At 42.0% G+C, this 27,094-nt stretch overlaps 1 protein-coding gene across 2 annotated transcripts in view; it reads right to left on the reverse strand.

The window, feature by feature from the left end:
* Positions 1-3,786: 3,786 nt before the first annotated feature.
* Positions 3,787-27,094, reverse strand: part of LOC120064157 (phosphatidate phosphatase LPIN3-like) — a 39,924-nt gene continuing 16,616 nt past the window's right edge. For both annotated transcript variants that reach the window (XM_039014535.1, XM_039014542.1), the window contains 14 exons: positions 22,759-22,867; positions 21,614-22,637; positions 21,292-21,388; positions 18,641-18,828; positions 16,417-16,510; positions 16,227-16,296; positions 14,742-14,840; positions 14,345-14,436; positions 13,996-14,143; positions 13,727-13,875; positions 7,618-7,704; positions 7,003-7,270; positions 6,020-6,123; positions 3,787-5,715 (listed from right to left, as the gene is read on the reverse strand). In XM_039014535.1, coding sequence (XP_038870463.1) covers positions 5,568-5,715; positions 6,020-6,123; positions 7,003-7,270; positions 7,618-7,704; positions 13,727-13,875; positions 13,996-14,143; positions 14,345-14,436; positions 14,742-14,840; positions 16,227-16,296; positions 16,417-16,510; positions 18,641-18,828; positions 21,292-21,388; positions 21,614-22,637; positions 22,759-22,867 — 2,677 coding nt within the window. In that variant the 3' untranslated portion in view covers positions 3,787-5,567. The remainder of the gene's footprint in view (positions 5,716-6,019; positions 6,124-7,002; positions 7,271-7,617; positions 7,705-13,726; positions 13,876-13,995; positions 14,144-14,344; positions 14,437-14,741; positions 14,841-16,226; positions 16,297-16,416; positions 16,511-18,640; positions 18,829-21,291; positions 21,389-21,613; positions 22,638-22,758; positions 22,868-27,094) is intronic.

Here is a 27,094-nt window from a genome sequence, read left to right on the forward strand (position 1 = left end):
TATAATGCTGTTACAGTATGTCCAATCTATTTTCTCCTCCAGGATGAGGGGACTAACCAGCTGTGACTCCACTCCTTCAGACCCCACTGATCTGCTACAGTCACTCTTATGTTCTACCTTCATGCCTAAACGGAGTACTGTACCTTGCACTAGAACCAGGTGATCTCTTTGTATTTTGGAGTGGAACATCCCCTAAACTTAAATGAACTTGTCAAAAATGTCATGCAGACCCATTGAATGTAGTGAAGGTATGTAGGAAAACAATTTTTTTGTGAAATATCTATTTAACATAGAAATCTCCACCTTCCTGCCAATGTTGGTTGCAATTACCCAACAGTGTACGGTACATTGTATAGACCACATGAATGTTAACAGTGGTGTATGTTTTCACAAATTGTAATCACTAATGTAGGATTATGGTAGTAGAACTATACTTTAATGTGTTATTTGACTAAGTATTTTATGATGCTTGAAATGTGAGTAATCTGCTATGAATTCTTAAATTTTTTGTGAAATAAAGATTTGATCCTAAAAGACTGAATGGGTGAATCTGTCTTTCATCTAGGTGTTTTAGAACTACCAATTTATTGTTTATCACTGTCAAATATATATTTCTCTCAAGACAGCGGGAAACAAAGGTAACCACGTTCTAACTAACATGCCGCCAGTGTTTTATAGTTGCATTCCTCCTTCCCACCCTTGTATCCTGCAGCCCTCCTGCCAAAGATCTGTCATGTAGTGTGACTAAGGCATTCAGATAGTGAAGTTCTCATTTTCCAGCTAGCTGTCAGTTGATATTCAAATATTGCAAAAATATGAGCACAATCAAGTTCTTTCCAAAGTTTACTGAAGTGGCCAGCTTGCTGTATACAATGACAATTGGGCAATTTTGACCCATTCACCTAAGATGTTACGTATGCTGTCATAATATAGGTGTAAGCTTAAAAGGGGTTCGTTTACAATCTTTGGGGAAGATTGGCGAGTCCAACATGAAATCTCAACTCTAGCACTAACCTGAGTTTTGTCTAAATGCTCTGTTTCAAGCCATTTGACCATGGGTTTTAGTACCGTAATATTTCACCAGTGCACCTTCCTACCATCAGGGTACAGGACATAGTCTTTGCTAGTGAAAACCAAGAGGAGCCTAGCTTTGTTTCTGCCTCCGGAAGGCTACGGAGTGAGAACGGCTGAATTCTGGTCTACTAGGCCCTCTGCACAACCAACTCCCCTGAAGTACTACCACCATATCCTATTCCCAATTCAGTAGTTGTCATCAGTGAGGTGCATTGCTGCAAACTTTGTCCTCCATGACTGGGAAAAGCCCAGAAGATCCTACATGCACCAGGAGTGTTCATTACAGAAACCATTTAAGAACCAAACAGAAGCAGACAGAGAAAAGCAATAGTTTATATTGGACAAATTCAGGTAGGTCCCTTCCCATTTCGTTCCGCTTGCTTCCGTTTAATAAACATTTTGCAACAGAATCGGTATAACGAATACACCCCTGGTTTGTATCCCAATATTGTGTTCATTGTTTTCACAGCCCTTTAAGTAGAGTTTAATACCATACAATTAAGAGTAAAATTACTATGCATGTGTGGGCTACTATAAGGACAGACAGTTTTACAAATATGGCTCAGTTGATACAAGAAAGACTTATGACAACAAAAACAAAGAATGGGTTAAAACAGTATCAATAAGGACAACTTGCTTATTTTACCATTCATTTTGTCCCAGTCAACCCCTTGCCTTTCCACTGCATATTGTCAGTGTGCTGCTGTAACTCAAAATGAAGGTTTTAGCTTTTCTCCTCCTACTGTGATTTCACCTTCAAACAAGTTGTTTGAGGGTAACCGCTAAGCGAAACGATCTTAATGCGTTCCAGTTGTAAACATTAGTGGTGTCCAGCCACAAAAGTGTTTCAGAAGTCTCCCATGTAACTATTCAGTAGTAGTTCCTTGTTGTTCTGGTTTTGATATCATAACAGTTATACCAATTTAGGTATAAACCATAACCAAGGGGTATATAGCGTTTGGGGAAAAAATTTACTTTTTGCAGACAGTGGCTTGAACTAGTTGCGTAATAACACAATTTTGACTGATGCCCAGATATCACATGACCTGATGGCCAACAAAATTGCGTCCCTCCTCTCCTGGGTTCTTCCAAAAGTAAGTCTGTATTGCCCTTTCTGTGACTCCATGTATAGGGTTCCGTCTTTTGATTAATCATGTCACACAACCTGGATTTTAAAACATTCATTTTAAGCCTTTTCCAGAAATGAGAATTAGACCAAAAATGAAAGAAATTGTCTGGTGCTGGACTATCTGACGTAAAAAAAAAACAGGACAGCTTGATGAAGAAGGTAGACTCAGCGATATGACGTAGATATAGAAAGGAAACAGCTGAGTGGGTCAATTTCCACAACTACTAAGAGCTTTTACACGAGGCTCAACTACTCAGCTGTTTTGGTCTTTTATCTACCACCTAACTCATGCACATATACTGTGTGAGAGTGTAGTCTTGCATCTCGCTTGTCCAAACTTCTGTGGTGCTGTTCGTGCAACATCACTTCGCTGAGTATACACTACCGTTCAAAAGTTTGGGTTCACTTAGAAATGTCCTTGTTTTTGAAAGAAAAGCACATTTTTTGTCCATTAAAAATATCAAATTGATCAGAAATTCAGTGTAGACATTGTTAATGTTGTAAATGATTATTGTAGCTGGAAAGGCTGATTTTTAATGGAATATCTACATAGGCGTACAGAGGCCCATTATCAGCAACCATCACTGCTGTGTTCCAATGGCACGTTGTGTTAGCTAATTACAGGCAAACATATTGATAAAAGTTACCTTGTCAGAGAGATTTGCACGGTTATCAAAACGTCACACCAGGGTAATCCTACACGAAACACAGACCTTATATGAAGTAGTTAAAAAAATCCCAGACTGAATGGTGTAAAAAACGATTGGAACCACTTTTGGGTTTTACTGCTAGGTTTTATGGAATTATGACTTATACGGTTGTACGAAGGTATTCCTAATGTTGTGTACACTCATTGTATGACATTTTATTTAGAATGTAATGTAATATCTTACGGAGTTCTTGTCCATTTACTGCTCTGTACTTTGTCATGTACTTGTACGCTTTATCTGGACCCCAGGAAGAGTAGCTGCTGCATATGCAGTAGCTAAATGGGGATCCTAATAAACTAAAAACAACTCGTCATTTACACGTTGGAGAATGTGCTTCGAACTGCAGATTCATCTTTCATGTTCACAACTAATCAGTTAACATCATTTGCAAGTGTGTAACTACAAAACTAGTCTGTACACTCAAATCATTGTCAATGATTTAACTTCATAAACTACACTCAAATATACATTTCTTAGATTCTTTCCAGACCTCAAAAGAATAAAAAAAATCTGAAACCTGTGAATTTCCAACTCTGTTGACAGCCTCATTTATGTTTCAATATTAGGTCTACTATTAGCCTACTTGCATAGTAGAATTTGGATTAGCCTGACTGTGAAAGACCAAGATTGTGAAAGACCAAGATTTATCATTTTAGGTCGTTGAGAGTACATGGCACTGTTTGTCATAGAATTTTTCACACAGAGCGTGTTTCCTTCGCTTGGCGGGACGCTTAGGATAATTCTTTTTTAGAAAGTTTTGAGTGTACCCACTCCAGGCACCACTACGCCTCTCTTGCAGTAGGCTACTTTTTAAAAACGGCAAAGCACATGTTCTAACTCAACTCAGACAAAATAAGACAAAAAGAAACATGGTGTGTTTAACAGTATTTACTTTATATTAAGATCATTTGATAAAAACATACAGCAACGACAGGGCTTTTCGGGTCCAATGCAATTTCTCTAGTCTCCACACAGAGCCCATGGTATTACTTTGGATTACATTAATCAATATATTTAGAAATATCAATACATATAAACGCTTATGAATCATATAAGCTAGAAGGCACCGTGTCAAACCAGACCATGGCCATTTAAATTCCCCAACCGGTTCCATTTACTCGACCCTGGAACGTGTCCGATTCTGAACCACCCGATTCACATATGGCCTAGGATAAATCCATATCGAAACCATATATAGATATCTATATGGCTCATCTCGAAAACATGTAGTGTAGTACCTTAAAGGGAGTGGTGTGATTCGAGCCTACTGTTAACTAGTAGCAACACACATTCTGCTAAGATCTCGCCCATAACACACCTCTGCGTAACAAAAGCTAATGAGGGGATATAGCTTTAACCCAGACTTTAGAATGAACCCCTAACCTACTATGCTATTGCACCTGTCCTGAAACAACCCCTAGCCCCTACTCCCTCGTCTCTTGTGTAGAGCTGAAACACTTTTTCCAGGGTGCAAGAAACCTGATCCACCACCCTGACCACTGCGGGAACAGGGGCTAGGCATTGATTCTTTTTGGGCCCTTTTTCTGGTTGGGTCCTGTGTGTATCCAACTGCTACCAAATCCTTGATGCAAGAGCTTCAAAATACATAGCGAAGTCAACTACAAACTAGATCAAAAAGCTAGCTTCCAGTCAAAAGCAGCAGTTCAAGTCATTTTGGTCTCAGACGGGCTTACTCATCACATTTTCTCCATTACACTGACTGTATTTTCGAGCTACAATATACTCTTTAGGGTCAACATGCACACACACTTCTATTGGACTACAGCGAGTACAGGCAGAGAGAAAGTTGGACAATTCCAGATCAGTCCCAGTAGAACACAAAGCTTAAATACTCATGTTGTTTGGCATTGTTTTTTGGGGGGCTTCGTTTTCAATCAAGCTAAAGGCTTACTTACCTTTTCTACGCTAAAAAGCTGTTTTGCGCTCAATGGTACAATGAGCTAATAAATATGTTTTTCAAAACAATATATAGGATGGAATTGTATGCATACACCAAATGAAGTAGAAAGTTCAGGCATAGTGATAACAAACCTAAAACCTAAATATAGTGATAACAAACCTAAAACTGAAAAGGGTGTTTTTGTCCAGTTGCGTCTGTACGTGGATGTTATAATTTGTATAGTATACTAGTATGCAGGTTTGCTAACTGTGTTTTAAAATGTCAAAGCTCTTTTTGGAACTCTTGAGACGCACAAATGTACCTTGCTCCAGTATCGTTTGGATAATGGCAATATGGCACAGCCAGTGCAGTGACTTTTTGCAATAAATATTCCACAATATGAAGTATACAGTGTTGTGTAAATGAACAGTCATCGATGCATATTTGGTCTCAATTTGGCTCTGTGCATGTCTGTGCGTGTGTCACCCAGTAATTTCTTGAAATCCATACACTTTAGTTTTGTTCTCTATTGCTTGAGATGAATGACACAGGATAATATAGAGTATATTAAATGAGAACCTTTCACATCGAGAATATTCCAGGCAATGAACACTTAGTAAAGCTATTTATGAATTCAGAAAGGGATCGACAGAGAGAGAGAAGGAAAGAGAGCAAAGGTGAGGAAAGAAAGACAGTGTGTGTGCATGCGCGCGAGTGTCTAGTCCAGAGAGGACTGGTCCAGTGGTGTGTGTGTCTAGTCCAGAGAGGACATGTCCAGTGGTGGTAGGGGCTCTCTCCAATAGGAGAAGTGGCTGTACTCAGGGCAGTGGAAGGAGGATGACGTCCCATCCTTGGAGATCTCAGGGAAGAAGTGCTCCACCAGCTCGCCGAGGTGTGTGTACCTGTGACACACACACACACACACACACACAGAGCATAATGTGCTGGAGCTATCGCAGCTCTATGAATTCAGTTTTACTTATCAGGAGTCAGCTGATAGTTCCAATTCGCTGAATATTAAGTGACATGACACAGAATGCTCTAAACCAGAGCATGCAGTTAACATGAGCAATCTTTTTTAAAGAATGTAATTGAATTGTGACTGGGAAAACTGTACTGCACGTGTTGAGTGTGCACTTATCCAAAGTGCACTTATGAGGAGTCGACTGACCACTGTCACTCTTCTCGGTTGGGTAGTACACTTACGATGACTTGTTCCCTTTGGTCTTCTCTTGAATGAGCTCTCCTTTGGGGTTCACAGTGAAGATCCTGGTGTCAGGGACACCCACCTTCTTATAGGCATAGGCATCCTGAAATAACAACACTCAAATCAAACTTTATTTCAAATATATTAGATACACCTCAATCCATCACCCAGGGAATGGATTTAGAAACACAGGCCAAACGCATAGAAAATTAGTCAGCGGTGTGTCCCCGAACTACCACACAGTACGCAGCAAATATCAACCAGGGCTTGACATTTATAAAATAAAAATGTATAAAAAAAGTTACGAGTTTTTACTTGTCCGAAAGCTCAAGTCACTTTTCCAAAAATAGAAAATGGTCTGTAAACACCATGGGCCAAAAAGGTGGCTGACAATTGTGTTGTATGTTGAAAGGAACCACTTTAAAAAAAATCATCATCATCATTATTATTATTGCCATACAGAGAATCAGACAAAAATTGCATTCAAGCCCGTCTCAAAATACAACACTGACACTTTAAGACAAACCTTTCACAAATGTCTCTCAATTCAGGTTTCAAGGGAGATCTATTGATAGCATGGGAGCCATTTGTCAAGTCGGCTATTCTAAGAACATTCTATAATGTTGTCAAAATTACATGGCCAATATTGATTTGAAGGGAATCCATGTTTCCCAACGGTGTCAGATGTTTTTCTCAACTCCCGATACTGAGCACTTGAGAGACTGTTTTACAACCAAAGTAGGCTATGTTGCATTGGTTTTATGAACGCACCCGTTCAACTGCCATTTGCGGTTATTCACAAGTGCTTTTTTTAGGGCATAGGACATAACAATGACATTAATACATGCAAATAGCTAAACAGCCAACTACCCAAATAAATTTGCCAGACTACACGATATGTTTTGAATTGGCCATCTAGTTAGTCTGTTGTCTATCATTAATGTGACGAGGCCTGTGTTAGTACTGTACGTGTGTGGCTTACGTTGGTCCTGTTACCGAAGGCTGCGTAGAAGGGCTGCCTCTGGGGATTGAACAGATCTCGGATGTCGGTAAGGCAGGCGACCTTAAACACCTCGGGCTTTTTCTCCACCACCTCTCTGTGCAGGGCAGAGAAGAAACTGCTGGGGGCCAGCAGCACGGGGCCCTTGGGGAGGACGGTGCCTTTGTCGTTCACCCACTGCAGGTAGCCCTTGGTGATGTCGGCCATGCCGATGGCCCGCGCCGAACAGTACAGGAACTTGTAGCCGTTCCTAGGAGGGAGAGAGAAAGAGTGAGAGAAAGAGCAAGGGGAGAGAGAGTGCGGGAGAGAAATATAGAATAATCTTGTCGGTTATCAACAGCTTCTAATGAGAAGCTCAGCATGGCATATTCAGACCAGGAAGTGTCACAATGTCACCATTTTTGGGCACATACAAGTGTTTCGGCACCAATGCATGCACAGTAAAAGTTAAAAATGGAGGGTATCATTGGGCTGCTTCATGTTCATTATGTATCAAACAGAAGACATGTCCAATAAGAAATGCAAATTTTCATCTCCAAACGGTTTGCTGCGGTGTGCCCTACTGAACATGACCCTGGTGTGAGCGTAGGCACTTACTGGTGGATTTTGTGGTACAGTCGGGCGATGCCCTGGTGCGTCCAGTCTTTCCCCAGCTGAGGTAGGATATGCCCAAGAGCATCAGACCTATGACGAGTAAGCAGAGAGTTAGTAAATCACTGAACACACATATACACTGGGGTTCGAAATGATTGACACCTTGATAAAGATGAGCAAAAATGACTGTATAAAATACATATATTGAATACAAAAAAATAAAATAAAATTATAGTATTTTATACTAATCCAATTGCTCATGATTACAGATCATCCTGAATGAATCGTGAATAATTTACATTTGATATTTGTCATTTAGCAGACGCTCTTATCCAGAAGCAATAAGGGTTAAGTGCCTTGCCCAAGGGAACACAGATATTTCACCTAGTCGGTTGGGGATTCGAACCAACAACCTTTCGATTACTGGCCCAACGCTCTTAACCGCTAGGCCGATGCTAGTACAACCTTTAAACAGGTTAACATTCACAAGGCCGCAGGGCCAGACAGATTACCAGGACTAGTAGTCCGAGCACGACCAGCTGGCAAGTGTCTTCACTTATATTTTCAACCTCTCTGACCCAGTCTGTAATACATACAAGTTTCAAGCAGACCACCATAGTCGCTATGCCCAAGAACGCCAAGGCAAACTGTCTAAATTACTACCGACCAATAGCACTCACATCTGTAGCCATGAAATGCTTTGAAAGGTTGGTCATGGCTCACATCAACACCATCATCCCAGAAACCCTAGACCCACTCCAATTTGCAAACCGCCCAAACAGATCAATAGATGCTGCAAACTCTATTGCACTCCACACTGCCCTTCCCCACCTGGCCAAAAGGAACACCTATGTGAGAATGCTGTTCATAGACTACAGCTCAGCTTTCATCACCCTAGTGCCCTCAAAGCTCATCACTAAGCTAAGGACCCTGGGACTAAACATCTCCCTCTGCAACTGGATCCTGCACTTCCTGACGGGCCGCCCCCAGGTGGTGAGGGAAGGGAAAACTTCCGCTACACTGACCCTCAATGCGGGGGCACCACAGGGGTGTGTGCTTAGTCCCCTCCTGTACTCCCTGTTCACCCACGACTGCGTGGCTGCGCACGACTCCAACACCATCATCAAGTTTACCAATGTCACGACGGTGGTGGGCCTGATCACCAACGACGATGAGACAGCCTATAAGGAGGAGGTGGTCAGAGACCTGGCAGTGTGGGGCCAGGACAACCAACAACCACTCTCTCAATGTGGGCAACACAAAGAAGCTTAATGTGGACTACAGGAAATGGAGGGCCAAACACGCCCCTATTCACACTGACGTGGCTGTAGTGGAGCAGGTCGAGAGCTTCAAGTTCCTTGGTGTCCACAACGCTAAAGGACCCATCATGGTCCAAACACACCAGCACAGTCGTGAATAGGACACGACAATGCCTCTTCCCTCTCAGGAGGCTGAAAAGATTTGGCATGGGCCCTCAGATCCTCAAAAAGGTCTATAGCTACACCATTGAGAGCATCTTGAGTGGCTGCATCACCTCTTGGTATGGCAACTGCTCAGCATCCGAGGTCCTTTAGCATCCTATACACATACAGTGGGGAGAACAAGTATTTGATACACTGACGATTTTGCAGGTTTTCCTACTTACAAAGCATGTAGAGGTCTGTAATTTTTATCATAGGTACACTTCAACTGTGAGAGACGGAATCTAAAACAAAAATCCAGAAAATCACATTGTATGATTTTTAAGTAATTAATTTGCATTTTATTGCATGACATAAGTATTTGATACATCAGAAAAGCAGAACTTAATACTTGGTACAGAAACCTTTGTTTGCAATTACAGAGATCATACGTTTCCTGTAGTTCTTGACCAGGTTTGCACACACTGCAGCAGGGATTTTGGCCCACTCCTCCATACAGACCTTCTCCAGATCCTTCAGGTTTCGAGGCTGTTGCTGGGCAATACGGACTTTCAGCTCCCTCCAAAGATTTTCTATTGGGTTCAGGTCTGGAGACTGGCTAGGCCACTCCAGGACCTTGAGATGGTTCTTACGGAGCCACTCCTTAGTTGCCTGGCTGTGTGTTTCGGGTCGTTGTCATGCTGGAAGACCCAGCCACGACCCATCTTCAATGCTCTTACTGAGGGAAGGAGGTTGTTGTCCAAGATCTCGCAATACATGGCCCCATCCATCCTCCCCTCAATACGGTGCAGTCGTCCTGTCCCCTTTGCAGAAAAGCATCCCCAAAGAATGATGTTTCCACATCCATGCTTCATGGTTGGGATGGTGTTCTTGGGGTTGTACTCATCCTTCTTCTTCCTCCAAACACGGCGAGTGGAGTTTAGACCAAAAAGCTCTATTCTTGTCTCATCAGACCACATGACCTACTCCTCTGGATCATCCAGATGGTCATTGGCAAACTTCAGACGGGCCTGGACATGCGCTGGCTTGAGCAGGGGGACCTTGCGTGCGCTGCAGGATTTTAATCCATGACGGCGTATTGTGTTACAATTTTTTTTTTTTGAGACTGTGGTCCCAGCTCTCTTCAGGTCATTGACCAGGTCCTGCCGTGGTCCCTCACCTTCCTCATGATCATTGATGCCCCACGAGGTGAGATCTTGCATGGAGCCCCAGACCGAGGGTGATTGAGCGTCATCTTGAACTTCTTCCATTTTCTAATAATTGCGCCAACAGTTGTTGCCTTCTCACCAAGCTGCTTGCCTATTGTCCTGTAGCCCATCCCAGCCTTGTGCAGGTCTACAATTTTATCCCTGATCTCCTTACACAGCTCTCTGGTCTTGGCCATTGTGGAGAGGTTGGAGTCTATTTGATTGAGTGTGTGGACAGGTGTCTTTTATACAGGTAACGAGTTCAAACAGGTGCAGTTAATACAGGTAATGAGTGGAGAACAGGAGGGCTTCTTAAAGAAAAACTAACATGTCTGTGAGAGCCGGAATTCTTACTGGTTGGTAGGTGATCAAATACTTATGTCATGCAATAAAATGCAAATTAATTACTTAAAAATCATACAATGTGATTTTCTGGATTTTTGTTTTAGATTTCGTCTCAGTTGAAGTGTACCTATGATAAAAATTACAGACCTCTACATGCTTTGTAAGTAGGAAAACCCGCAAAATCGGCAGTGTATCAAATACTTGTTCTCCCCACTGTATATAAATACATACATACTTTTATGTAAGTGGACACCCCTTCAAATTAGTGGATTTGGCTATTTCAGCCACACCTGTTGCTGACAGGTGTATAAAATCGAGCACACAGCCACGCAATCTCCATAGACAAAATTGGCAGTAGAATGGCCTAACTTAAGAGCTCAGTGACTTTCAACATGCCACAGTCATAGGATGCCACCTCTCTCCAACAAGTCAGTTTGTCAAATTTCTGCCTTGCTAGAGCTGCCTGTAAGTCAACTGTAAGTGCTGTTAATTTGAAGTGGAAACGACGGCTCAGTCACGAAGTGGTACGCCACACAAGCTCACAGAACGGGACCGCCGAGTGCTGAAGCACGTAGCACGTAAAACTCGCCTGTCCTCAGTTGTAACACTCACTACAAAGTTTCAAACTGCCTCTGGAAGCAACATCAGCACAATAATTGTTATTTGGGAGCTTCATGAAATGGGTTTCTGTGGCCGAGCAGCGGCACACAAGCCTAAGATCACCATGTGCAATGCCAAGCGTCGTCTGGAGTGGTGTAAAGCTCGCCGCCATTGGACTCTGGAGCAGTGGAAACGTGTTCTTTGGAGTGATAAATCACGGTTCCCATCTAGCAGTTAGACGGAACGAATCTGGAGAACGCTACCTGTCCCAATGCATATTGCCAACTGTAAAGTTTAGTGAAGGGAGGAATAATGGTCTGGGGCTGTTTTTCATGGTCCGGGCTAGGCTTCTTAGTTCCAATAAAAGGGAAATCTTCACACTACAGCATATAATTCAATTTTAGACGATTCCGTGCTTCCAACTTTGTGTCAAAGGTTTGGGAAAGGCCCTTTCCTGTTTGAGCATGACAATGCCCCTGTGCACAAAGCGAGGTCCATACAGAAATGGTCTGTCAAGATCGGTGTGGAAGAACTTGACTGGCCTGCACAGAGACCTGACCTCAACCCCATCGAACACATTTGGGATGAATTGGAACACCGACTGTGAGCCAGGCATAATTGCCCAACATCAGTGCCATCACGAACGCTTGTGGCTGAATGGAAGCAAGTCCCCACAGCAATGTTCTAACGCCTAGTGGAAAGCCTTCCCAAAAGAGTGGAGGCTGTTATAGCAGCAAAGGGGGACCAACTCCATATTAATGCCCATGGTTTTCGAATGAGATGTTCCAGGAGCAGGTGTCCACATGCTTTTGGTCATGTAGTGTACTTACTCCAACACACAAACTCATCATCACACGCTGCTGCTACAGTCTATTTATCCATCCTGTTGCCGAGTCACTTTACCCCTATGAACACACTACCGTTCAAAAGTTTGGGGTCACTTTTGAAATGTCCTTGTTTTTGAAAGAAAAGCACATTTTTTGTCCATTAAAATAACATCAAATTGATCAGAAATACAGTGTAGACATTGTAAATGTTGTATATGACTAATTGTAGCTGGGAATTTCTAAGTGAGCCCAAACTTTTGAATGGTAGTGTACATACCTACCTCAATTTCGTCATACCCCCTTGCACATCGACTTGGTACCCCATGTATATATAGAAAAGCTATCATTGCGTATTCATTCCTTGTGTTACAATTTTTTTCTTCCTATTATTATACATTTTATTAGTTATTCTTTATTGTTGGGAAGGTAAGCATTTCACTGTTAGTCTAGACCTGTTGTTCACAAAGCATGTGACAAATACCATTTCATTTGATGAGTGAGAAAGTTAGGTCAAAGATCCTACCCCCAAGACATGCTAACTCTCACCATTACCAATAACAGGGGAGGATAGCATGTCTTGGGGGTAGGATCTTTGACTTTCTCACTCATCATTATTCACAGTTTATTGAGGATTAATCCATAATCATGGTAGCATCCACAATGTGGAAGTGTTTAGAAACATATTATATTCTTATTTACAATAACAGTGACTCCAAAATGACACAACACATTATTTACCATTCATTTCTATTGGGTACAAAATACTCCAAAACACAGCCAAAAGAAACTGGAAATGCATCCAACAAGTTTGTAGTCACAAGCTTGATGTGTTCATTGCGTGCTAGGAATATAAGACCAAATATTAAACTTTTGACTCTTTTAACACACATACCTGTATATTAAAGTGAATTTGTCCAAATACTTTGGTTCCCTAAAATGGGGGGCTATGTACAGAAAGTCCTGTAATCTCTAAATGGTTTACCTGATATGAATGAAAATACCCTCAAATTAAAGCTGACAGACAGAACTTTGTATCATTTCAAATGTGCTGAAGTACAGAGCCAAAACAACAAAAGAAACTAAGTCGTTTTTTGGGTATCTGTACTTTTACTCCACTACATTCCGAAAGAAAATATGTCCTTTCTTACTCCCATACATGTTGACTGACACCCAAAAGTACTCGTTACATTTCGAATGCTCAGGCAGGACATCAATATGGTCCAGTTCACACACACCTATCAATATAATGCGTTGTCATCCCTACTGCCTCTGATCTGGCGAATCACTAAACACAAATACTGCGTTTGTAAATTATGTCCGAGTGCTGGAGCGTGCCCCTGGCTGTCCGCCGTAAATAACAAATAAAATTGTGCCGTCTGGTTTGCTTAATATAAGGAATTTAATGTATAGCATTTACTTTTTAAGCATGACAATTTAATAATTTCCCCACCACTGTACTGAAGTGCATTTAAAACCAGATACTTTTAAACTTTTACTCAAGTAGTATTTTACTGGCTGACTTTCCCTCTTACTTGAGTCATTTTATATTATATAGTATATTATATATATAGTATAACTACTGTATTTATCAGAATCTTTAGGAGTGTCAATTTCTTTGACCGCTACATTTCTGAGAACAGTTTGTTTTACTTGTTAAACAAAATCTCTTTCTCTGAGCAATTGATTAGAATAAAATAAAATTCCCCATTTTTGGTGAAAGCTTTCTGCTCACTTGGTGATGGTGCCGTCGATGTCGGAGATGACGACGCGGTCGTCCCAGTTCCATAGGTAGATGGCGGCCTCGCAGCGACAGGTGCCCTGGTACTGAGTGGTCACGCTGAACACAACCTTGTTGGCCCCCTCCCGCAGGTTCAACCGCTCCTGGCCACAACACAATCACAAGGTTAAGATGGCTTACTGAGGGGGCAGGGAAATTACCACATGGTCGGGATCATGAGGTAGTGGTCGTGTGTGTGTGTGTGTGTGGCAGTGATGACGTACTATCTGATCGGAGGTGAGGCGTAGGGACTTGCGGTACATCTGGCTGAAACACTGGGCGGTGGTCATGGTCTCGGAGGTCTCTGATGATAGGCTGCCGTCTCGGCCCAGGCCCGCCTCCTCGTCGCTTGTCAGGTCATCAAGAGTCGCCCTGGACAGTCACACGCGCACACACTATTTTAGCAGGCGGTCTTATTTCTCACTATATGGTAGGTAGCTAATGGAATAGACGAGAAATTCTGCTAAAAGAAACCACAAAAGGTCAAATTCAAACTTTTCATGGAACTCTTTTAGGCAAAACGTGCATTTGAGTTACGCATATGCGGAACAATGTGCGTCTGTGATCACTCACAGTATCGTTGTTGAGTGACCGGAAACAGAGGTTGAGGCTTCTTCAGTCTCTGCTTGTGCCTTCTCTTGATCCTGCTTGGAATTCTCTCCAGTCTGTAGTAAAAGAAAGACGGAGAAAAATATTGTTATAAATTAAAAGCTAAGCAGCTGTTTACCCATTATCCTTCAATAAGATGACGATTTATGACATTCCAATCCAACTAAAATGTCAAATGAGGGTGCGCTGGTGCTAGACTGGGACAAATACTGTATGTGCGACGGCTAGGGGTCCCCAGAAGTCCTGGGTCGTGTCCATTCGGCCACACCGTAGCATAACATTTTGCAACAGAAAACAATTTCAGATAGTACCTCCCAGTTTTCACGACCCTAGCCTGGATTGAAAAACACTGATAGGCTACCTGGTTTGGGTTAGTGTCCATGTCCTTCCTCCTCCAAGAGAACCACCAGCGGCCAGACTTTTTGGGCATCTTATCCTTCACCAGCTGGTCAATGGCACTCTACAGACAAACAGACAGCACAAGGTTAAAGGTCATATATTACACCTGCCACCACTTTCCCTGCTTTCCAATTATCGTTCCTTTATCCTTGGATGCGTTCAGTACGACAGAACGGTGTGCAAAATTTAGTTCAATGGAAACGGTACTGTATTGAAGGACCAGTTGAAGAACGTTGTAATTATGGTGGCCCAGAGGACATTTGTGTATAGTGTTCCGCAGGAGTTTACTACATTTTACATTTGAATCATTTAGCAGACGCTCTTATCCAGAGTGACTTACAGTAGTGAGTGCATACATTTTCGTACTGGTCCCCTGTGGGAATCGAACCCACAACCCTGGCGTTGCAAGAGCCATGCACTATCAACTGAGTCACATGGGACTATTTCAAATGGTCACACCCATATTGATCTTGCCACAACATGGGGCCACCCCTCGCCACACCCACCGAACGGGAGCAAACGTACCTCAAAAGCTGTTGAAGAACGCTGCACACCGTTTTGAGGAAACGTGTCATTCAGTACAAACCGTCACGCAAAAGATGAATCAAACTGAACGCACCCCTAAAGTGTGCCCTGGTATACTACTCCCCTGGTGTTTCCTTTTAACATGAGTCTTCAATATTCCCAGTTAAGAAGTTTTAGGTTGTAGTTATTATAGGACTATTTCTCTCTATACCATTTGTATTTCATAGACCTTTGACTATTGGATGTTCTTATAGGCACTATAGTATTGCCAGCCTAATCTCGGGAGTTGAAAGGCTTGAAGTCATAAACAGCGCTGTGCTTCAAGCATTGCGAAAAGCTGCTGGCAAACTGAAGAAAGTGCGGTTTGAATGAATGCTTACGAGCCTGCTGCTGCATACTGCTGCTTACCACCGCTCAGTCAGACTGCTCTATCAAATATCAAATCATAGACTTAATTACAATATAATAAACACAGAACTACGAGCCTCAGGTCATTAATATGGTCAAATCCGTAAACTAGAATTTTGAAAACAAAAGGTTTATACTTTCAGTGAAATACGGAACAATTACGGTCTTTGTTAAGAAGAAATGGTCTTCACACAGTTTGCAACGAGTCAGGCGACCCAAACTGCTGCATATACTCTGACTCTGCTTACACTGAACGCAAGAGAAGTGACACAATTTCAGGCACCGCATTGATTATATGCAACGCAGTACAAGCTAGTTAAACTAGTAATATCAATCAATCATGTGTAGTAAACTAGTGATTATGTTAAGATCGATTGTTTTTTATAAGATAAGCTACCGATTGTTATGAAAACTTGAAATCGGCCCTTCCGATTAAATCGGTCGACCTCTACCTCATACATTCAAAAGTATTACAATGGAGTAGGTATAGACTGGTGAGAGATCGGTGATATACCTTTGGTAGATTCTTTTGAAAGACTTGCATTGACAGGACCATAGGGGCAGCTACTGCCCAGTTATAATACCTAAAAGAGCACCAAAAAACCTAATTAGTCAACTGACAGAGACCTATACAAATCATACAGTATAATGGCAGAACCACAAGATCAGATGTATTGTATATCATTACCATATATGGAACTTACTTTGAGTTGATGCAGATAACCAGATTTGGATCTTCGATGAGTCCAGGGTTGCTCACCAAATCTTGGTAGTTCACAACTTGCTCCATAAACTTATCTGGAACAAAGGGAAATGGCAATAGAGATTGTCTCACCAATACAAATGGGTAAAAATGTAAAAATAATAGGTTACCACGTTATTCATGGGCTGTACATTTCGTCACAATATTGTTTTGAACATTTGTTTTAGGACTGACGGCAAACTGAACATTCTATTCAATACATCTTTCAATAGGTGCTGATAAAGATCTGGTCTAAAGTGCATTACTGTCGCTTGAAAACCTGACGCCATATCTAAAAAGGTAAATTATTACTAGCAAAACCTTGTGGCATCACTGATGTCGCCAGATAGAATTTAGTTGCAGTATAACGTTTGGTTAGATGGAGACCGGACTTTAGCTAGCTAAAGTTAGCATTTGTAGCTTTTTTTTGACAAGCTTTGATGGCTAATGACAACATTGCCAACTGCCTAAAGTAACCTTGACGACATGATGGCAAAGCTGTTTCCTACAAAATATTTGCCTACTTTAGCAATGTCATTGTATTTCCAAACCATTACAGTGTAATTTAGGCAAAACAGTCATACATTCAAAGTCATTAGCCCTCATTCTACTTTTGGATATCAAATATGGCTGGAGGGTCTGTAGAACCTTGATAATAATGGCAACTACACAACTGAGTGACAGAGGTGCAACCCATGAGTACAATGGCATTGTTGAATACTTGTTTTTTTGTCTTGAAGGGCATTCTAGAGTGTGCATTATTTCCCATTACAAAACAGATTGTTTAAATCCTGGATGCTGATTGGTTGATATGCAGGGGTCGTGGGACAACAACTTCCACAAAATACCATGATGTGTTAATGTCATAATTCCACTGTCCCGCAGCCCAGGCAGGAAAATTCAGAAACGTTATCGCCCTTGGGGAAAAAGCATCTACACATACATTTTCCCATGCTACTATTTGGTTTGAAACAGACCTACCTGCCTGGCTCTAAGCTAACTAGCTACAAGCATTTCGCTACACTCGCATTAACATCTGCTAACCATGTGTATGTGACAAATAAAATTTGATTTGACATGCCAATGATTTGTTTAAAAATAGCAACGTCGAACCATGGACAGCTCTTCCACTCGTTTGCCATCAACGGAAACGTCACTATTAACATCAACTAGCTTGGTTAGCTCGGACTCGCCAACTGTAATAGTTGATGCCTATGTACGCCTATTCGATATTTATTAAATCATTTATTGAAGTACTTGTAGCTCATCATCTTTGAACCTCTGCTAGCTAGCTGCATGCCAATGATTTGTTTAGCATAGCAACGTCGAATGAATAGAATGAACAACTGGGTCAAAACACCAGAAAATTATTAACGGTCAGGACGCTTGGGTAGCAACTTCAGAATGTAAAAATGAATTTACTCATTAAAATAATGTTTTTAATGAAAATATTTTATAATTATGTTGGCAACCATTTTATAAAAGCAATAAGGCCCTCAAACCCGGGGATTATCGTGTGATACCTCTCGACTAAGAGCTGTTCTTAGGCCCCGGGTTCTCAGGCCTTATTGCTTAAATAACGCACGGCAATATTCAATCGCTATGAAGTTCATTCTTTTGAAAGCAAAAGTCAAAATGAATATATTATTGGCATTGTTGAATTAAATTTTCATAGTAGCAAGCTAGGAGGACTGACGTTTTGGTTAGATAAGCTAACAAGTCTGTTTGTTTGGTTACAAAGGCAACTATTGTAGCTATCAAATAAACTTGCTAGCTACTTCAGTGGATGTTGAACACATTTCTACTGGCAAATTAACACATTTCTAGCAGCAAATGTGCTAAATTATAGCTGTGCTATAACTGGGATAATCAAGTCAGGGCCCTATGCCTTCTGTGGAAAATACAATTCTGCTAGTGCGTCGTGGCACACACTTTCACGTCATGCATTATTTTCCACAGGACACATAGCCCCTCACTGATTATCCCATACTTAGTCCTTTTTAGATGAAATAAATACTGTCTTCATTGTTTACTCACTAGCTTGAGAAAGACCATCATTAGGAGCAGCAAAGAGTGAAGGAAATGTGTCCTTCCATGAGACATGCACAGCTGTACAGAAATATACATAAAGTACTTCCAATATCTCCCTCTCTCTCACACTCTTTGTCACACACACACACACACACCTTTGTTGATTTGGCTGGTGTGGCCAGTGCGGCCGCAGAGGGACATGCTGACATCCATGTGGTCGGAGGTGGAGTCCGACAGGTACTCTGTGCCGCTGTCCATGGCCCCGCTGCCCACCGACTGGGGAGACTGGTTACCAGACCCAGACCCTTGCTCAGCACCCGGCCGCGAGCTCCCTTCTGTCTCACTAAATGGAGAGTAGAGGGAAAATCATCTACCTCTATGCCTTTGAGTTTACTTTGTGAATTGCCTGAGTTAAAAATGGAAGTGACCCCAAAACCTGCTTCCAAATAATAATTAATAATCTAACGCTTCCATTTCATAATTATAAATGGGTGAAAATACTAGTTCCAAGCTGTTGCATTTATCATGGGCCGTTTTCTTAAAGCTTCTCAGAGTAGCAGCGCTGATCAAGGATCGGGGTCCCTCTTGTTTATGTATTTATTATGGATCCCCATTCTATCTGGGGTCCAGCAAAATTAAGGCAGTTTATACAATTTTAAAAACATTACAATACATTCACAGGTTTCACAACACACTGTGTGCCCTCAGACCCCTACCACATATCTACAGTACTAAATAAATGTGTATGTATAGTGCGTATGTTATCGTGTGTGTGTGTGCCAATGTTTCTTGCTTCACAGTCCCTGCTGTTCCATAAGGTGTTTTTTTTATCTGTTTTTTTTAAAATCGAATTTTACTGATTGCGTCAGTTACTTGATGTGGAATAGAGTTCCATGTAGTCATGGTACTATGTAGTACTGTGTGCCTCCCATTGTCTGTTCTGGACTTGGTAACTGTGAAGAGACCTCGTGGCATGTCTTGTGGGGTATGCATGGGTGTCCGAGCTGTGTGCCAGTAGTATAGACAGACAGCTCGGTGCATTCAACATGTCAATACCTCTCATAAATACAAGCAGTGATGAAGTCAATCTCTCCTCCACTTTCAGCCAGGAGAGATTGACATGCATATTATTAATAGTAGCTCTCTGTGTACATCCAAGGGTCAGCCGTGCTGCCCTGCTCTGAGCCAATTGCAATTTATCTAAGTCCTTTTTTGTGGCACCTGACCACACGACTGAACAGTAGTCAAGGTGCGACAAAACTAGGGCCTGTAGGACCTGCCTTGTTGATAGTGTTGTTAAGGCAGAGCTTCGCTTTATTATAGACAGACTTCTCCCCATCTTAGCTACTATGCATCAATATGTTTTGACCATGACAGTTTACAATCTAAGGTTACTCCAAGCAGTTTAGTCATCTCAACTTGCTCAATTTCCACAATTTATTACAAGATTTAGTTGAGGTTTAGGGTTTAGTGAGTGTTTTGTTCCAAATACAATGCTTTTAGTTTTAGAAATATTTAGGACTAACTTATTGCTTGCCACCCACTCTGAAACTAACTGCAGCTCTTTGTTGAGTGTTGCAGTCATTTCAGTCGCTGTAGTAGCTGACGTGTATAGTGTTGAGTCATCCGCATACATAGATACTCTGGCTTTGAGTAAAGTCAGTGGCATGTCGTTAGTAAAAATTGAAAAAAGCAAGGGGCCTAAACAGCTACCCTGGGGAATTCCTGATTATCCACTTTATAGCAGGGGATGTAAAGCCATAACACATAATTTTTTCCATGTGATCTTGTTCATTATGATTAAAAAGTTCAAATGGACCATAGATCAGCACTCCTACTCTGAGACACTTTATGAAAACAGTCCCAGGAATTGACTGTAAATAGAATGAGTGACTGAGATCCGATTGGTATTTAACAGTGGGATCAATAAGACTTTGATGGGTTCTGATTTCTTGACTTAAGAAATCATGAAATACACTTATTCATTTCACTAAGGGAGAAAGGGTAATGTATAACGTTTACATTATGTCAGGATATGTTATTGTTAGCCATCAGGGATCCTATGGGAGGAGAAGAGAAACAGTCTGGTACCAATCACAATGACTGCCTGAGTTGGGGAGAATTTGGGCAGAGGTCAGGTTAGATGAAGTGAGGAAGAATATATCACTAATCTTCTGGATAGCAACAGAGGTGTATTGGCTGTTCAGATGTGTAAGGAGGGGCTCAGCGTAGGAGAAAGGGTTAAATATCAGTGCTTGTATGAATATGTTCTTCGTCTGTTCAACTCTTCGGGGTGAATAAACTTGGTTGGAGCTTTTATAGAGTCCGTCAATTTCTTACTCTGATATTTAGAACTTTGAAAAACACTCTGATATCTTATGTCGAGTCCCTAGCAGTGTGACCTGCCTTGTGAGGACAAAGTCAAGCCTAAGATAAGATAACATTTCTCATGATCAGTTTAGGGAATGCATCCTTCTACATTATCCACACAGAGTTCATCGATGTGTGTCATCCTTGACACTGAGTAAGTGTGGATTGCGGAAGGCATGCCAACTAGGAACTTGGGTCATATCGAGACAGAGTGGGGGAAAGGTGACATATTTTGGGCTGCATATTATGAAATCTATTGCCTGTTGACCTCCATTAATATTTAACCACAGGAGACACCAAAACATAATGTAAAAAAAAATAAAAAGTGGTATGAAAAATTAAGAGCAATTAATCTGTGCTCTCACCTATCATGTATGAACACTGATTACATTGAGGGAGGGTGGAAAGAAAGAAATCAGAGCAGGGAGCCCTTTACCCTTTAGGCGGGAAGTAGAGCGCTGCGACCACTGGGTCAAGGTTAGACAGGTCGTCCAGGTAGATGTCGGAGGGTCCTAGGTGCTGACTGCGTTTACCTGTGTTCACAAAGCACAGCAGCACAGAGACTGAGCACAGAGAACTACCACACAATTCAAAGTCAGGTCAAAAACAACACAAATCCTCTTCAATCTATTAACATAATGCTTATACCCATAAAATCCCTGCAGATCTAAGGGATAAGTGCCTAGGGTTTAGGGAGTGAGACTAGGTGTTCATTTGGAATTGAGTATGGTTAGATCTGTTTCTCCCAGAGTTCTCACCTTTCTTCTTGTCTCTGTGCTCTGCTTTGCCCGTTGTTACTGCTGAGCCAGAATGCTCCTCCCCCAGAGCCTCAGTGGCTCCCATGTCTGCCACTCCAATACTCTCCGCAGCCTGATTGGTCAGGGAGTCCTCTGTGGCTCTGTCCGTCATAACAGATGTGATCTCCATCTCCTCCCCTCCCTCGGTGCAGGGCTTGATCCCGCTGTTGCCCTCACTCACGATAACTCCTTCTGCAAACCCCTGTCCATTGGTTTCTGGTAAGGCACTGTGCTGGTCTGGGTGTTCTATCCTATCGAGAGACTCTGTGATAATGTTGGGACCTGCTACACTGGCTAAACTAGCTGCATTGGCTAAGCTAGCAGCGTCAGGTAAGCTAGTAGTGTTTGCTAAAGTAGCTATGCTGTTGCTAGCTAGCCTGTCTGTGCTGGTTGTGCCGGCTTTGCTACCTTTTTTGGATGGGATGTGTGTGTCTATGCAGTCGTTTTCAATTAGGCTAACTGTGTTAGCTACACATTCAACATCGCCTATGCTTCCTTCGCTAGCTAGGCTATCAGCATTTCCTACATTAGCAATGCTAACTATGTTAGCCAGGGAGGTTCTTGCTCCTTTCAGCTCAAGGTTGGATGCAGACTCCTTGGCTCCCTCCTCCCCTGCCTGCAGGGTCTCTACTTGGGGCTGCTTTTTTGTATGCCCTGGAGCCTGGGAAGAGTCTATGCTAGCCATCGCTAATGATGCTAAAGTCAGTGGCTCTGCGGTGGGGTGATGTGGGCTGGAGGTTCTCTTAGAGGTTCTCTCCAGGTCTATGGGGGAACTCTCTGTGGGTGGGACCGCTGGTCCGGTCCTGGGCTTGGGCCTGACCACCACCGTCACGCTACTGTTCGTTCGGCCACAGCTGAAACCGGGCTCCTGGCCCATGTCGAAGGAGTCCTGCCACTGGATGGTGCGGAAGTGGGAGCTGTCCGAGCAGTGGATGCCAGGGGAGACGCGCTGCACCTCCACCGTCCCCCTCTCCGCCAAACACATCTAGAGGGAGCAGGGAAAACAAAGCAGTGTAGTTATGAATTTCTTCAGTACAAACTTTCTACATCAACTTATGACACCTGTACGCCCTGTTATGACACCTGTACGCCCTGTTATATCATACCTTTGGAAAGCCACCCCAGTTCCACTGCATCTGAGGCCCTGAGGACTCCTGAGGCTTCACCAGCAGCTCGGAGTCACTCTTGGGGGAGGAAGGACGACTATAGAACACACTAGAGACAGAGAGGCTTCATTAATAGAAGGAGGGATTGAAACAGAAGAGACAAAGAAACTGTTCTTCAGAGAGAGAGAGAGAGAGAGAAACTAAAAGAGAATGAGAGGGAGACAGAGAAGATAAAAAGAGCGAGAGAAAGAGAGCGAAGCTCTAAAAAGGCCATGCATACTAGAGGTCGACCGATTATGATTTTTCAACGCCGATACCGATTATTGGAGGACCAAAAAAGTCGATACCGATTAAAATCGGACGATTATTTAAATTTATTTGTAATAATGACAATTACAACAATACTGAAGAACACTTATTTTAACTTAATACATCAATAAAATCAATTTAGCTTCAAATAAATAATGAAACATGTTCAATTTGGTTTAAATAATGCAAAAACAAAGTTTGAGAAGAAAGTAAAAGTGCAATATGTGCCATGTAAAAAAGCTAACGTTTAAGTTCCTTGCTCAGAACATGAGAACATATGAAAGCTGGTGGTTCCTTTTAACATGAGTCTTCAATATTCCCAGGTAAGAAGTTTTAGGTTGTAGTTATTATAGGACTATTTCTCTCTATACCGTATTTTATCTAACGGGTGGCATCCATAAGTCTAAATATTTCTGTTACATTGCACAACCTTCAATGTCATGTCATAATTACACAAAATTCTGGCAAATTAGTTCACAACGAGCCAGGCGGCCCAAACTGTTGCATATACCCTGACTCTGCGTGCAATGAACACAAGAGAAGTGACACAATTTCCCTTGTTTAATATTGCCTGCTAACCTGGATTTCTTTTAACTAAATATGCAGGTTTAAAAAAATATACTTCTGTGTATTGATAAAGAGAGGCATTGATGTTTATGGTTAGGTACACGTTGGAGCAACGACAGTCCTTTTCCGCGAATGCGCACCGCATCGATTATATGCAACGCAGGACACGCTAGATAAACTAGTAATATCATCAACCATGTGTAGTTATAACTAGTGATTATGATTGATTGTTTTTTTATAAGTTTAATGCTAGCTAGCAACTTACCTTGGCTTCTTACTGCATTCACATAACAGGCAGGCTCCTCGTGGAGTGCAATGTAAGGCAGGTGGTTAGAGCGTTGGACTAGTTAACCATAAGGTTGCAAGATTGAAAATGAAAAATCTGTCGTTCTGCCCCTGAACAAGGCAGTTAACCCACCGTTCCTAGGCTTTCATTGAAAATAAGAATGTGTTCTTAACTGACTTGCCTAGTTACATAAAGTTGTTAAAAATAAAAATAAAAAAATAAATACAAATCGGCCAAATCGATGTCCAAAAATACCGATTTCCGATTGTCATGAAAACTTGAAAATCGGCCGATTCCGATTAAAATCGGTCAACCTCTAATGCATACATAAGCTAAATAAACATAATTGACACCGGCAAGCGCAGTTTGCAGGTAATTTTTTTCCTATTGAATTATCATATAATTCCCACGCACCTGCAACAAGTAACCTCAGATGTGTGCTTTTCCTATTTTAAGAGAGCGGGAGAAAGACAGTAGGGAAAAAAGTGACAAGAACAGAGAGAGTTCAACAACTTGAGAGAGATTGAGGGGGACAGACGCAGAGAGGGTGAAAGAGAGAAAATTTGCTTTCTTGGACACAGATTAGCCTAAATTAGAAATGTCAGATTCCTGTATTTCTGACGTCTCAAACGCTACCTCCGGAGGTCGCACACAGCACTTTCCAGATAGTTGCTCCCCTCTTAGCAGTGCAGTGTAAAAATAATTGTCTCGTTAAGCCGAACATTCATATAGTAAAAATACTAATAGCAGAGCAATATTTTTGAAACAGCTGAAATGTATTGACATTTTTCATTATATTTGAGACTTGTTTATTGAGTTACATTCTGAAATTGTTGCCGCATCTTTAACACTAGAACCGCTGGGCCTCGAGGGACCCCCCTTCAAGCTAACGAGCGGTCATTCTGACTGCAACATTCTCAGTGTAATTAATACATTTCATATATGCTATCGCTAAAATAATAATTTGGTTGTACTCATGGTGTTAGGTAACATTAGAATACAATTTTTTCCCCGTTTAAAATGAAATAGCATTTTCATTAGTTTATGTCGCTGTTGGCTATATTTAAAAACATTCAACTGTTCAATTCCGCTACAAGACCATGGTGCTTGCCTACGGAGCTGTGAGGGGAACGGCACCTCCGTACCTTCAGGCTCTGATCAGGCCCTACACCCAAACAAGGGCACTGCGTTCATCCACCTCTGGCCTGCTCGCCTCCCTACCTCTGAGGAAGTACAGTTCCCGCTCAGCCCAGTCAAAACTGTTCGCTGCTCTGGCACCCCAATGGTGGAACAAACTCCCTCACGACGCCAGGTCAGCGGAGTCAATCACCACCTTCCGGAGACACCTGAAACCCCACCTCTTTAAGGAATACCTAGGATAGGATAAAGTAATCCTTCTAACCCCCCCCCCCCCCTTAAAAGATTTAGATGCACTATTGTAAAGTGGTTGTTCCACTGGATATCATAAGGTGAATGCACCAATTTGTAAGTCGCTCTGGATAAGAGCGTCTGCTAAATGACTTAAATGTAATGTAAATGTTCAATCAATTCTTTGTTCAACTGTTCTTTGTCATCAAAACTGAGGCAACGCATGATCTCTCTTGAAGCCATCCCGTGACATGGTTTCTCCAAAGAAAGGTATCCCATACATGTCTGACCAGAAGCCCTCCATATTTTAGGTACACTCTTTCCACCGAATGCTCCACGGACATACAGGAATGAAATGAAAGCTTCCAGCTCATCAACAGACAGATCCCAGGCAGTGTCTCCTTGATCCCTGTGTGCCTCAGCCACAGTCCCTCAGCATGTCCATGTCAAATAAACAACAGAAGCTGTTGAGGGCGTTGCCGATGGTAGTTATTTTCTTGAGATGTAGGGCCTGCTCTCAGTGATTTCATTTTGTGCTGATAATGGACCCGTAGCACTGTCACCGGCTTGTTCTATCCAACCGGTGTCGTCCCTTCCCCTCTCCCGTCTAAACTTTTCATTTGGTGGTGGCGCGGGCACCTGCTCAGTGCGTACCGTCCTGGCTTTTTTGCACATAGGCCTTGGAGGTGTAGGTATTGGTTGAGGCTCAGAATCAGAATAATAATCAGATGTCATGACTCATTTCTTCCCCACCATCACAGTCATTTTCATTCAGATCTTGTAGCAACACTAACACAGCATGTGCATCCATTCATCTGGGTCTTCTTGCCATTGTAAGTTATGCATGTTCTCATTCTCTACTCCAAGTAGGCGAGTGTAGTCGGATAAGACTGCTTGGATTTGGTGAACTGATATAGGGTACATACCATTTTGAGATGATAATTAGAATATTACAATACGATGGCCCGCACTGTTCATCAGTCACAAATCGGTGATTACATAATTATGCATTGTTTGTTCCCTCATCAACTCACCCCATCATACTTTACTTCATCTGTTGTTGTATGTGTGAAATTAGTTTCGGTATAGTTTAGAGTCAGTTTCGAGGGAACTATCAACTGGGCACTGCACCTTTCAATGTCAGGAGAATGAGCAGAGCAGGCTATACTGTCGGAGAAGGAGGGGGGACCGTTAAAATAATGACATTCCCTCCTAAAACTGGTTATAACTCCAGGTCTTAGTAATAAAATTAATTAATGAGCAGTCAAAAAGTTTTTTTTAACTTTAGTTTATTTGGTAGATATTTTCTTAACTCTTCTTGAACCGCACTGTTGGTTAAGTAAGTAAGCATTTCACGGTAAGGTCTACAGTCGTGGCCTTAAGTTTTGAGAATGACAAATATTAATTTACACAAAGTTTGCTGCTTCAGTGTCTTTAGATATTTTTGTCAGATGTTACTATGGAATACTGAAGTATAATTACAAGCATTTCATAAGTGTCAAAGGCTTTTATTGACAATTACATGAAGTTGATGCAAAGAGTCAATATTTGCAGTGTTGACCCTTCTTTTTCAAGACCTCTGCAATCCGCCCTGGCATGCTGTCAATTAACTTCTGTGTCACATCCTGACTGATGGCAGCCAATTCTTGCATTATCAATGCTTGGAGTTTGTGGGGTTTTGTTTGTACACCCGCCTCTTGAGGATTGACCACAAGTTCTCAATGGGATTAAGGTCTGGGGAGTTTCCTGGTCATGGACCCAAAATATCGATGTTTTGTTCCCCGAGCCACTTAGTTATCACTTTTG

Source organism: Salvelinus namaycush, chromosome 2 (assembly GCF_016432855.1).
Source record: "Salvelinus namaycush isolate Seneca chromosome 2, SaNama_1.0, whole genome shotgun sequence".
Taxonomy (NCBI): Eukaryota; Metazoa; Chordata; class Actinopteri; order Salmoniformes; family Salmonidae; genus Salvelinus; species Salvelinus namaycush.